At 38.6% G+C, this 14,428-nt stretch overlaps 1 protein-coding gene across 1 annotated transcript in view; it reads left to right on the top strand.

Moving 5' to 3' along the window:
* Nucleotides 1–367: 367 nt before the first annotated feature.
* Nucleotides 368–14,428, top strand: part of LOC115918297 — a 36,504-nt gene continuing 22,443 nt past the window's right edge. Inside the window, exons 1-2 of the mRNA XM_030972682.1 lie at nucleotides 368–524; nucleotides 1,634–1,852. Of these exons, the coding sequence (XP_030828542.1) occupies nucleotides 401–524; nucleotides 1,634–1,852 (343 nt within the window). The 5' untranslated portion in view covers nucleotides 368–400. The remainder of the gene's footprint in view (nucleotides 525–1,633; nucleotides 1,853–14,428) is intronic.

Here is a 14,428-nt window from a genome sequence, read left to right as displayed (position 1 = left end):
ATCAACAAGCTTTAATAATTGATTCATTTATGCATTTTAAATTGTTTCACTGCGTCCTAGGGAATTGAATAGTTAAAGCTTTTCTTGAAGCCGTTCAACTATCCATAGGGGAAGTGCCATCTACATATGCTGCTGCTGCTGATCACTAAACTGGTTGATTGATTATGTATAAATGGTTTCTAAGTAATTGTTAAAAATAAGTTTAAGCAGGAAATCTGAATGTATGCATCTAATGATCTTGTTTCAAATAATCTTCATGAATCTTGGCTAATACTTTAAAAAAAAAAAAATTAAAAAAATGGGCTACTTACTGGTTTGCTGAAACAAATGTATCATATTTGTGCCTTTATAAAACGAGCAATCTTGTTTTGTTTTGTCTGACACAGTGCAGGAAACAGAGATGAGCCGGACAGGGTATGGTCAGCTGATAGCTAGTCTTTCACCCTTTCACCATGTCAGGACGGTAGACTATCTCTGGTATATTCAGGCACCAAGCAACACACTCATCCATCTTAATGTATTAGGTGAGTGGGTAGTAGCTGTGATGACAGGGCAAATGAGTAAGAAATAGAGACAATCCAACAGAGAATGTATGTAAAGGTTCTTAAGAAGAGAATTAAAGAAAGGCAACAATGAAATAGACAGCCAGAAATAAAGACAAAGTGCTCAGATTTACATGTATGTCTAGGCATTTACAAGAGACCCATCTATTTCAATCTACCAGTCACAACAAAACATTTAAGTTTATAAACCATTTGATGCAAATCTGGCCTATTCAGCTTCCAAGATTGCTTATTCTCTGAATACATACTCCAGGGAGAAATAATATCAGCACCCCTGTAGGTCATTACAATGAAAATCCCTCCCTCCCTTCCCCTCTATTCCCCTTTACCCCCTCCCCCTCTACCCCCCTCTATCCCCTTTTACCCCCCTCCCCCAAGGAAATAATAAGTTTAAACATAAGTGAACACAAAAGAATAAAGAAAGAAAGAAAAATAATGATAAAATGGATGGTTAATAAAACTAGTCAATAACATTTTTTGTTGATTTGCAAAATGTCCCATTTGCAGCCAACATCAAATTCTGTAGAACTTTGCAGGAATTATGAATATGTCATTTATGTCCTATCTGTGAAATGTAAATGTGAGCATGCAGTGTCCTATTATTCAAATTAATGCAAAGAAACCTGTTAACTCTCTAGACTTCACTGTCAAACACTATTGAGTGACTGACTGACGTCTTTTTTTTTCTTAGGTGATAACATACATAAAATGAGCTGTAAAGGTTCATGAGCATTTGTCTACATCAATAATCCACTTCTTGTAATGGCCAAAATTAAACTGATTGAATCTTTGCGCAGCACAAAATGGACGACCATTTGGCACAAGGGTCTGAAAATCAGACTATTAAATGATTGCAATCACTAAAGTTGATTTGACAACTAATGCTTGTTATTTTCCAACCAAAAGACATTTTGAAGCACTTTCGTTTTGAGGTAAGTTCTAAATTTGTATTGTCTTTCGAATGCCGTTGGAATTTAACCTTTTTATTTTGTTGGCCTGCAAATGGGACACAGTACATTTAAATTAGAATGTTGATGACAGTACTCTTTTCATTTTCACTTTCTAATTAGATCTTCAAATCGGTAACAGGACCACACTTGAAATTCTTGATGGCATTTCTTCTGCAGCTGAACCTTTAGCCAGATTTGATGGTAATGTCAGCTTGCCAGAGCCCAGAAGTTTTACAAGTTCACAGAGTTTCATCTATGCCAGATGGAACGGGTCTGTGGAAGGGTGGAATGAGGGGTGGAGTAGAGTACATGTGGTGTTCACAGAGGCAACTCTAGCAGGTAAGAACTCTATTATGAAAATAGCATCTAAAACTGTGACATCTATCTCTCAGATACATACTATTGCCTGAAGGAGGAAACAGTGAACAGGAGAAGACAGATTGAGACAGAAATGATGGTAGAAGAAGATGCAAAACTGTAATGAGCAAGAATTAGGGAAAAAACCTAGCAGTGCGCAGGATCGATAAATCAAGTTCCCAGGCATGCATACCTAATACTCCAAAGACATTAGTGCACAAGAATTTTCAAAATCTTTCATTGTATAATGAACTAGATCCATGTATTAGATGATGAAAATACCTGGAAACCTTTAGATTAGAATTGTATGAATTCCAAATTTGTAGGAAATCACATAATTGTTTTGATGATTGATTTGAAGAAGAAAGAATTTGTAGCAACTGTGAGTAACTGAGTGTCTGTGTTGGATGACAATGCTCATTTAGCGCTTTTACACAATACTAATCAGAGCGACAGATCGAGACAGCTAGTACTGTTGATGGAAGAAAATGCAAAATTGTAATGAGCAAGAATTAGGGGGAAAAACCTTAGCAGTGCATGGGGCGTTCCCAGGCATGCATATACCTAAATACTCCCGAGACAGAAATGCACAAGAATTTATTTTCAAAATCATTGTGTTATGAACTAGAAATTGCGCGGATTCCAAATTTATGTGTGTATCTCTGTTTTGCACTCTCTTCAGATTTGTGTATTCCCCCTTCCTCTTCTACCTTTATTAAGCTGTGTGACTATATTATCTTTTTCTGTCACACATTCTCCAACTTCTCTATTTCATCCTTCCTTCTTTACGTTTCTTTTTTTCACCCACCTGCTAACCTACATGTAAATCCTTAATCAAACTGTACATATTATTGGCTTATAGAGGTGCAAAAGGTAGAAATCAGTGTTGATCAGGAAATATTTTGTGCACCCATTCTGCTAGAATGCATGAATCTAGTCACAATTCAGTCACCTCTATCAGGGAGGACAGTTTGGTTATCTGTAACTGGATGTTATTCCAAATCAGTGGCGCTGCATGTACTGCAGTCCTGACAAATTTGCATTGACTTTGTTCAAAGGTGGGAAACACCCCCCCTCCCACATTCTCTTCTTAGGAGAGCAAATTTTTCTCACGTTAGCAGCATCTTTTATACCCCAGTGGATCCAATTTTAGGGTCACATGATTTATATTATGTAAAATATCAAACATGTGGAAAGTGGTCTTGCATCAACTCACCTCATTTGGTGAAGCTAAATGTAACAATTATTATCAACTGTACAGTACTATTCATCTCTACCCAGCTTTCTCTCTCTCTCTCCCTCCCTCTCCCACTCCCTCTGTCTCTCCCTCTCCCACTCCAACTTTCCTCTCTGTCTCTCACCCTCTCCCACTCCCTCTCCCTCTCCCACTCCCTCACCCTCTCCCTCACCCTCTCACACTCCCTTTCCATCTCCCTCTCCCATTCCCTCGCCCACTTCCTCACCCTCTCCCACTCCCTTTCCATCTCCCACTCCCTTTCCATCTCCCTCCCCCACTCCCTGTCCCTCACTCCCCCACTCCCTGTCCCTCACTCCCCCACTCCCTCACCCTCTCCCACTCCCTTTCCACCTCCCACCCCCTTTCCATCTCCCTCTCCCACTCCCTGTCCCTCACTTCCCCACTCCCTCACCCTCTCCCACTCCCTTTCCACCTCCCACCCCCTTTCCATCTCCCTCTCCCACTCCCTGTCCCTTACTCCCCCAATCTCTTTCCCTCTCCCTCACTCTCCCACTCCCTCTCCCTCACTCCCCCACTCCCTTTCCCTTTCCCTCTCCCACTTCCTCTCCCTCACTCCTCCACTCTCTGTCCCATCCCCTCTCCCTTACTCTCCCGCTCCCTCTCCCACTTCCTTTCCCTCTCCCTCTCCCTCTCCCTCTCCCACTCCCACTCCCCACTCCCTCACTCCCCCACTCGCTTTTCCTCTCCCTCTCCCTCACTCCTCCACTCTCTTTCCCTTCCCCTGTTCCTTACTCTCCATCTCCCACTCCCTCGCCCACTCCATCACCCTCTCCCACTCCCTTTCCATCTCCCTATCCCACTCCCTGTCCCTCACTCCCCCACTCCCTCACCCTCTCCCACTCCCTTTCCATCTCCCTATCCCACTCCCTGTCCCTCACTCCCCCACTCCCTCACCCTCTCCCACTCCCTTTCCATCTCCCTATCCCACTCCCTGTCCCTCACTCCCCCACTCCCTCACCCTCACCCTCTCCCACTCCCTTTCCATCTCCCTATCCCACTCCCTGTCCCTTACTCCCCCACTCCCTTTCCCTCTCCATCACTCTCCCACTCCCTCTCCCTCACTCCCCCTCACTCCCCCATTCCCCCACTCCCTTTCCCTCTCCCACTCCCTCTCCCTCACTCCTCCACTCTCTTTCCCTTCCCCTCTCCCTTACTCTCCCACTCCCTCTCCCACACCCTCACCCACTCCCTTTCCCTTTTTCTCTCCCTAACTCTCCCACTCCCTCTCCCACTCCCACTCCCCCACTCCCTTTCCCCTTTTCTCTCCCTAACTCTCCCACTCCCACTCCCCCACTCCCTTTCCCTCTCCCACTCCCTCTCCCTCACTCCCTCTCCCTCACTCCCCCACTCCACTCCACTTGATATGGTTAATTTTTAGTTTCATTTAGTTATTGCCAGAACTTAATATTCTCTTTAATGTAGGGGCTGAAGTATAACAAAAGTATCGACAGATCTATCATTGGCATGGATATACTACATTTAACTGCATTAATGGACAATAAGAGAGTTGATAGAATATCATACTTCTGCATGGATTATATTTTAGGAGCAGTTGGTGCCGTACTCATTATCTCCATAACCAACGTAAATCAGTCGTATGAATTGTTAAATGGACAGAAAAAAGAGAAAAAAGTAAAGGTTAAGATTCAGCAGGGTGTATGTCAGGGTCCATTAGTGAAATAGATGAAGCAACCATGATATACATGGATCAGTGTTAATAGCTAGAGAGAAAGAGAGAGAGAGAAATAGAGATCAAACAGAAAAAGATAGGGAGAGAAAGAGAGGGAGAGAAAGAGAGGGAGAGAGAGAGATGAAAAAGATATGGGATGACAATAGTCTCAAATGTTCAAAAAGAAAAAGAGCAAGCTAGGGGGACAGAGGAATAGAAGGGAAACAGAAAGTGAGTTCGAGAAAGAAAGATCTATATGAAATAGAAGAGAAGTGAGAAATCTAGAGCTATAGAAAGCTGTTTATGAAAAGTGAGAGATAGCGTAGACGGCATCGTTTAACAATGATAAATCTGATGCCCTACGTGTTATCAGTGTCTGTGATATGGTGTAATATTGAAGCCCTAACAAAATTGCGCTTCCAAATGATCAAGAAGTGCCTCAAAAATGTAAAAAACCTTTGAGTGACCGGTTTTACCATACTCGTTTTCCCAAATAGACTGTAGTGTTATGAAAACCGTTAAGAAAATGCAAATTCCGATTTTGATTTCCAATCATAAATATCTTGTAAAAGTCATGGGGTTCCTGAATGAACTAAAGGTTTATAATTATCATTGCAGCATGAGCTAAATCCAGGATTTTGTTTCGGAATCTGAGACAGATTTACCCAATCCATTTAAGGCTGGAGGTGACTCGACTATATTACCTCATCAGATACGCACCCATGATACCAGGAATGTAGCTTTGTCCCTGGGTCACTTTCCAAGGAATCCTCTTGATGACATTTTAAAGGCTGCTCACTGAAATAAACATAACACATTCACATCTTGCTTCCTATCTGGTGTTATTTCTAGTGAAGCTGCCTTTGCCTCAGCATTGATATCTTATCCAAATAGACAGTTATTATAGCCATGCATCTTTAGGACATCAGTTTCCCTGGCAACATATCTTGCTCTGTTTTTTGTCTCGCCTGCGTAGCAAAAAGCGAGACATAGGCGCCACTTTTCCGGTGACGGCGGCGGCGTCAACATCAAAAACTTAACCCAAGGTTAAGTTTTTGAATTTTTGATATAATTTTTAAAGTATAAGTTCTTAGTCAATGAAACTTTGACTATAGGATAATCAAGTATCCCCAATCATGTGAGTAGAATTTCAGATCACAAAGTCAAGGTCAAAGGTCATTTCAGGTCAACAGACTTGGACTATGTTGTAGCATCATCATCGAAAACTTAACCTAAGGTTGAGTTTTTGAATTTTTGATATAATTTTGAAAGTATAAGTTCTTAGTCAATGAAACTTGGACTATAGGGTTATCAAGTCTCCCCAATCTTGTGAGTAGAATTTCAGGTCACTAAGTTAAGGTCAAAGGTCATTTAAGGTCAACAAACTTAGACTTTGTTGTGGCATCAAGATTTTCAAAATGCTTCTTCTTCGTTATTTTTCAACCGATTTTGATTCTGATTGTTTCATATGATAGGGCTAGGAGGGGGATTTAAAATTTCTACACAGAATCGTGAAATTCATTATCTATGCTAATTTCTGCAAATTTATTCAAAATCACAAAAAAGGCTTCTTCTCCTTCATTTCTCGACCTATTTTGATTTGGTTTGCTTTATATGGTAGAGCTAACTTGGGTACACTAAACTTCTACACAGAATTTTGAAATTGTTCTCCATTAATTAATTATGGTAATTTATGCAAATTTATTCCAAAAATAACAAAAATTGCTTCTTTTCCCTCATATCTTGACTGATTTTGATTTGGTTTGCCTTATCTGGTAGAGCTAAATTTGGAACACTAAACTTCTACACAGAATTGTGAGATTTTGCTCCATTGATTATTTATGGTACTTTATGCAAATGAAATGAAATTATGTCCCTTCCAGGGCATCAAATTTTTATTTTTTGACCAGTTCAAAAGTGTACCACATAAAATTTACGATATTTGTTGTTGCGAGATGCGGATGAGCGCTACGTCATTGACGTTCTGGTTTATCATATTGAATTGCGTTATGCAGGCGAGACCGCCGAGAGCGTTTCCCTTGTTTATTGTCTCAGTACATTATTAATGGTACTATTGGTCTGGAAGTATTTTTTCTAGTTAAGCCCTGCTCCACAGACCCCGCTAGAATCTGGCAATTATGAAATAGATAGGAAAGTAAAGCAAGATGAATTAGATATGTTATGTTGGTGACCAAAGTTTTTTATACAAGTGAAACTTTACTAACCTATGGCCTCCTCCCACCTAGCCCATGCTGCAGATCCGACCTGCAGGCCAGCTTCAATATATAGGGGATTGGATGAGGGGTTCCCAGCTGTTGCCAGGGCAATGAAGGCTCTACAACTTTTCAGCTACAAGGGGCAATTCAACCTACCTTTAATTATCTTTGTGAATTAGTCTTCTATTCGCAAGGTTACCAAAGTCATAGTGGCAGTACAAACAATAGCAAAAGATCCCAGTTGCAAGGTGTTGCTCAATTCCCGCCCTTTGACAAAATAGAAAGAGAGAAAGAGATAGGAGCGCAAAGAAGAAGTGAGAGACCAAGGGATCTAAGAAAGAGAAAGATATCCTCTGATATATGTGCCTCATGTTCACATGACCGAAAGGGATTGTTTCCTTGGCAACCAAGCTGTTCCCTAGGTGTTTTTCCAAAGTTTCGTTGATGTGGTGGGCTGTGCATGTGCAGTGACCATGAGTAGAAAATGACAATCAACCGAATTAGGCTTGACGTTTGTGTCTCCATGAGATGCCCTCAGGCATAGGAAGCTTGGCGAATCGGCTGGCCCGGGCGGGCAAGGACGACTTGCAGTGATTTATTCCATCTTAAATGAAGCAAAAAACTTTTTAGCAGAAAGCCATCATGGCAAGGTGTAGCAGGCGAAATGTTCAGCATCAAGGACATAATGTAAATTTCATATTGACTTGTTTTGGGACTTGCCCGACTTGCCTTTTCTGCCTCTGAAGACATGTGTGTGACATTCTGTGTGTGATTTGATGCACGCTACCTGACTTATTATGGACGTTTTTATGATTTATAATAAATAGAGTGACTATTTTTTTTAATGATGATATTTCTGCTTTCTGATTTCTCTTCAATCAGAAATCTACATGCATTATCTTATTTGCAAGTATATGAATAGTTAAACATGTACTAATTGTAATGTAGAGTCTCTGTATCTTGATTCAGAATACATAAATCCCATGATTTTTTTCTAGTCTGTTACATGCATTATATTTACCAGAAAAGGCTGATCACATAGAAAGACCAGCCATACATTAATAACTATATGTATATATATATATATATATATGTATATACCAGTGGTAGTGGTAGTGAACCCTTTATGATAAAATAAAAACTTCTCTCTCTTGTATGACACCTGTAGGTGTCATACAAGATACATCCTACCGGATACATGTTTCTAAGATTAAAATACAACCCATATGATAGGGTTTTTATAAATGTTGCCCTTTTAATACTGTAGTTTTATCTTACACAAACTAACAGTACATTATCAAATTTAATTATTTTGTACACTTTCAATTCCCACTGCAAATCATCATCAGAATTTTCTTTTTTGTTGCTCAGCACAAAACTGTTGCATTATAGTACATGTAGAAGCATTTGAGTGACATTTTGATTATTAAAGCACACTCTTGGACATGTATACCAATGTAAATGTTTGCATTTTCCATCAGTAAAGCAGGCCGAATAGCTATTTTTTTATGTCATTTTTAGAAATAGTTTTGCTCAGTGTATTAATACCCATTTGTTAATTTCCCGAGAGACAGAGCCACCAGAATATCTGATTAACATACATCGATATTCGCAAGATTTATCCTTGTTCTTTTACCCCTTGAGGGAGAGCACTAGCTTCCATCCTTGTGATTGTACAAAGTAGTCGGGAGTGGACTGATACTACCTTCTCAATGCAAAGTGTGCTGTGATTTGATATGCAGGATGATCTCATATGAAATGTAGTGTTTTTGTAGGCTTATGCAATTGATTCTATCATTCAAACAAGAAATATGACGTTCGTCACAGAAATTCTGACATGGTACCGGTAGAGTGATATAAATTGATTAAAGCTTTCACTTTAAAGTGGAAGGAGAATAACATCATAGGGTGGGGATATCAGAGGGGCAACATTATCATATGAATTATTCAACCTACATAGATTTCTTTTCTGATCAACTCTAAATTATCGCCATTAACATTTTTCTTCTAGAGGACGTGTGCTTGCCTGAGATATATATCAAAGAATGGTGTTTATGATATTTGAAGAGCCTGATTGATTTATAAAAAAAATGTTTGTTTGAACATAATTTCAAATTTGAGCATTCATAAAGAACCATGTATAAGAAATATGAGTATATTTCAGGCTATTATTGTAGGTACTTGGTCCCCTTAAAAATGTCATCAGAGAAGACATCAGTTTTGCTTCCAATCTCACACAAAACCCCCCCCCCCCCCCTCCCCATGAGTATGTGTTTCGTGAGACACATCTTAGTTGGCTGTCTTTACCAGCCAAGGCACTATCTACTGCGTGCTAGCTCACGGCAGCTAGCTCTCTTTATCGGTGCCTCAAGCTGCTTCAAAGAAAAGGGAAATAAGAAGGGTATTCCCCAAGGTGACACTGAGAATGAGACTCTGCCAGCTAGTTACTCCATATATTTACATTCATCAGAATTATTTACAGGGCAGGAGATTTAGACACAGATCGTTTTCAAGTTAGGTACTATTTTAATGCTGTGAGATATTTTCAAGCAAAATGATCCGACTGAAATCGAAAATAAACATGTAAATTCAATTAAGTTGTAGCTGAGACAGCCTTCAAATTAGATTGCTTTTGTCTTTATTTAGAAGTGAATATTCTAAAAGAAGTTATGTATTTTTGTCTAAAATGATACAAAATTCAAATCGATGGTTCTTTCATATATAGTTGTGCAAGCTGTTGTAAAGATCGCTTGTAAGCATGCATATACATTTACTTTTTTGTTCTTTATATTTTTAGAATAACAAAATTATAGGAACGGAAATGGTAATACCTGAGGGCATTTTAATTGTAAATGATAAAGAATTTACTTGAATTGATTGTAAACATATTATTCAAGTAATTTTACTGTCAGACCAACTTCCTTTAGCAGTTTATAGGATTACTATCAGTTGCATTTTGTACCATGCTTTTTATAAGTTTTTATCATATTCAATTTCGTGGATAATAGTAAAAAAGCAAAGATTCTATGTTTCAATGTGATAAATGCTGTATTTATAATTACATGTACTTTAGCAGGGTTTGAAAAAGTATGCCCTTGGTAGGACTGTTAGGAAATAATTTGTTTAAATTCACTGAAATTTGTAATAGAATACATATATAGTTCAGCTGAAATTTTCATTTAGACATTTCCTAGCTTTTGAAAATAAGAAGTACGGTAATACCCTACATGTTTGCATCAGGTGCCATTTATGTTATTTAGAAGAAAAGTATGAAAATAACATGAATCTTTGGCACAAAGTGATTGTATAGTATAAGTGGGACATGTAACCACTTTTCAACTTATCAAAAGAGTAAATCAAGATTTATGCTGTCTGAAAAAAAACCAAAACATGAGATCCAAATAATTTCTTCTCCAATCAGAATCGGTAATCCAAGCATTGCCGCTCGCATCAAACAATTACCGGTAGTCATTATTTGCTATGACGAAGCAAAGGATCATGGAAAAGACCTTTTAGCTCCTCCGTTATCTTCCCAGCATACAAACCCTCTGAAATTTATCACCCAAGCTGGCAGAATCATGATGGTTAATTCATGACCGATTCATCAGGAGTTTCTCATCTTCTCGTTGTAGCCTTGGCAGAAGAATTCATTATCCTGGTAAACTGAATGCAAATTTAATGATTTGAGCCAGCAGGCCTGGCCGGGGAGAGTGTGGAATGAGGTGATCTATCTTGCAGTCAGGCTGGCAAATATTCTTGTCATGCCTAAGCTTCCTAATTACATATTTATGGTTTTGGCAGAAAGCTAGTGGAAAATGTATGCCTTTTTTGGTTTTCTTTGCAAGGGCAAATAAAGATTAGCATGTAAAGAAGCATTATTCAAGTGAACAATTATGTGACCTTTCTTGGATGTCAAGGATGCCAATTGGAGCTCAACATCACACATCTCTAGCTCTTTAGTTGTTCTGTTTTACTTTTATTAACTGTTACATAATTAAACATTCACACATCTATCATCTTATCATCAAGCTTTTTCAAGGTAACCTTCACAGAGGATGTGGATCTTTTCTTTTCTTTAGTTAGGGCTGCGATCTTCGACTATCCTGGGAATATGTTCTATTAAAGGACATCGGTTTGTCTTTGCATGGTCTTTTTACATGAGGCTCAGCTTCATCGAGGTCAAGGATTCCATGAAGTGTATTTTCTTTCCTTTCAACCTTGTTTTGGCTTGCATGGAACCCCGATTGTCTAACGTTGTATCTGATGAACTTTACAACGATACCCCTGGGTTTCAGAGCATTCTCATTCTCTTCGTTCATAGGATGTTGGTCTTTGTCTCTGCCTGCGTCCAATCCTATGGCTTCTGGCAATGTCTGTAGGTTGCAGCTCAATCCCCAGGATATCTTTGACTGTGTTGATGATCAGTGTATCAGTATTTTCATTAGGCATTTCCCTGATCCCATGCTATATTGTTCCTGGCTGTAAATCTTGTTGCCGATGTGTTGAAACTTCCTCTTCATGTCTTTCAATTGCTTTGATTGCAATCGAATTTCCTTCTTGTATGTTTTAATATCCAGTCAGATTTAGGAGTAGACACATTGAGTCAAGTCTTTTAATGATATCAATAAACAAAAAGGACTATGATTTTTATGAGATATTTTTGATTGACAGTCCATCGTCAGAGATGCTAACTGTTCCGTTTTTGCCGTATTTGTTCCGTTTTTTTGCTATGAATACGGCAGTAAGTTTTTTGTATGTTTTGTTACGTTTTTTTAATTTTTTTTAATTTTTTTTTTTTTTTTTTAGTGATTTTTTCTTAATTTCTGATCATGGGCTTTGTGTCGTAAGTGTATTATGCACCTACATCTTAAAACGATGCACGCAGAATGGTGATACGGGCCCCAAACTGCTCACATTGCGAACAACCCATGTGTAATGTATGCACGTCGCGCTCCGATCCGGATACGTATACATGGTACTGCCTGGTTTTTTAAGCTCCTCGATTGGGCGATATGTTAAGTTGAGAGATTTTTTCAAAAATACTGTTTTTTGCTCTTAAGAATACTTTTTTTTGTTGAAGAAGGTTGGCATCTCTGCATCGTAACAAGCATGATTTGATACAACACTTAAGTGTTTTTCTTTCATGGCTCCATAATTCAATTTATCTGTCTCCAAGGAAACCAGAGACATTGCATGGGTGAGATTTGTCAATGTGCGTACAGGTTATTACAATATGAATATGTACTATTTGTGACAGTATGACTGGGAGGAGAGTGCCTGCGAGAAGCATTGATGGTTAATAATAATAATAATAATAAAAGTTTGTTCTTATATAGAGCTTTTCAGCTGCAGAGGAAAAGTGGGTTAACAAGATGCTGCAGCTCTGCTTCATGGTGTGCCACAATAGCAGCGTCATTGGCATACAGCATGCATACAGGGTCTTTTTGGTAGAGCTTCCTTGCTGTTGAAAAGAGACTAATGCCATGCGAGTGAATTATCACGTCAATTAGTTCGGTCCCCAGACGTAAATAATCATATCTGATTGATACACGTCTGTAAAAACCCACTTACACACACACACACACATGCGTGAACTGTACTTGTCAATCACCTTTTCACCTATACTTTTACCATGATGTTTTAATCTATATATAGGCATTGTGTAATTGTTTTGTGGTTAAGTCATGATGTTAAGATGTTCCCCAAGCTGTCTGAGGCAACCACAAATGAAAATCAATAAGCTACTTGTAGACATACAACCAGCTCTCAACGGCATCATTTCCTATGATTTCCGATCGAAGGCAAGAACCTCATCCAACAAAAGTCGATCAAGAGATCCTCATGTTTAATCAAACTCAAGAGCATGGTTTAAGATGACATGTACATGGCCTCCAATAAAGAAGACTATTAAATAGAACGAAGATCTGGTTTCTTCACCTTAGTCTCCATTACCCCATTATTACAGGGCCAGGAAATACTCTCTTCTCTATTCACAGAATTCTGTAAGATATGGCATGACATAAGTGGGGAGTAGGCGCCCCACAAAGGCCTCTTATGTTACATCAGGAATAATTTTATCTCTGTAATGTACCAATATTACCAGATTTCCAGAGTGGCTTTAATGAGTCATTCATGTACATATATTACTTCATTGAGGCCCATTACGTTTCCCCCTGGATATAGGTTTCCCCTCATAATATATGTCATTATTTCCAGATTCCAAAAATATGCAATATTTGTCATTTACCAATTTTTGACAAACCATGATTTGTTATTTAAATTTACTGAAGTTAAAATTTATGATTGTGACAGCCGTTTTTAAGATGTAGTTTGTTAACTGTGGGTATAATATTCTATCTTATTTTTTCTGTTTCACTTGAATATATCTTTCTTTTTGTAGTATTACCTGCTCATTGACACAAATCAATGCTCAAGAATTTTGTAAGTTGGATGGATACACGCCATTTTTCAGTCCTGAATGAATTACCATTTCGGGAAGCTCATATATTGACATTTCAAATATTTGCAAGTTATAGAGCATACCAGACATGTATTGAGATTTTATTTTTCAGAAAAGTCATAGAAAGTGACACAGATTTTTAAAATTTAATTTCAGGGAATAGTTCCTATTTTAAAGGAAAAATGTATTTTTTGAAAATGGAATGAAATCATAAAGTACAAGTACTAATATATTTTTAATATACAGTCATATCTTTAGAAAAAATAATTTTATTTAGCCATTACATGTCATCTTGATAAAGTAGTCATTGCATTGTTTGAAATCTATAATTGAAGAAATTTTGTGAAACACTGGCACAATTTAAGGTTTATATTTAAGTTGTTTGTATACGTTTTCATGTCAAATGTAGTGAAAAGTGCACTTGGATGATGATAAAAAGAAATCTGCAACTGCGTGACGAGTCTCAAATAAAGCCGGACGCGATGGATTGGAATGAAATTAAATTGGACTTTGAGGGGAAAAAAGGAAATTAGTTTCATAGGATTGAATATAGAATACATGGAGTGGGGGTCAGTATGACCTATCAGATGTGGTCTAGATGAAATTATGGAATAAGTGAAAACCAATATTTAGGACCCAACATACTCGTGACAAGTGGAATCCTCCCACTCTTATTGATTTGCCCATGAGGATAGGACATGAGAGGTCTTCTTCAGTTTAGCATCTCGTTCAACTGCTCTATATTCATCCCGCATGCTCACTGTTTCTCTCTCTCTCTCTTTCTCAACCCCCCTATTCCCTCTGTCGCTCTCTCTCTCCACTCTACCCCTTCTCTCTATTTCTTTCTCTCCACCTCTTCTCTCTATCTATCTCTCCCTCTCTCTCTCTCTCTCTCTCTCATTTCTCTCTCTCTCTCTCTCTCTCTCTCTCTCTCTCTCTCTCCACCCCCTATGGC

The sequence above is a fragment of the Strongylocentrotus purpuratus genome, unplaced genomic scaffold, assembly GCF_000002235.5.
Source record: "Strongylocentrotus purpuratus isolate Spur 01 unplaced genomic scaffold, Spur_5.0 spur5_scaffold_6, whole genome shotgun sequence".
In the NCBI taxonomy this organism is placed as follows: domain Eukaryota; kingdom Metazoa; phylum Echinodermata; class Echinoidea; order Camarodonta; family Strongylocentrotidae; genus Strongylocentrotus; species Strongylocentrotus purpuratus.
The sequence above is the reverse complement of the archived record's forward strand: the minus strand, read 5'-3'. Positions and strand labels throughout refer to the sequence as shown.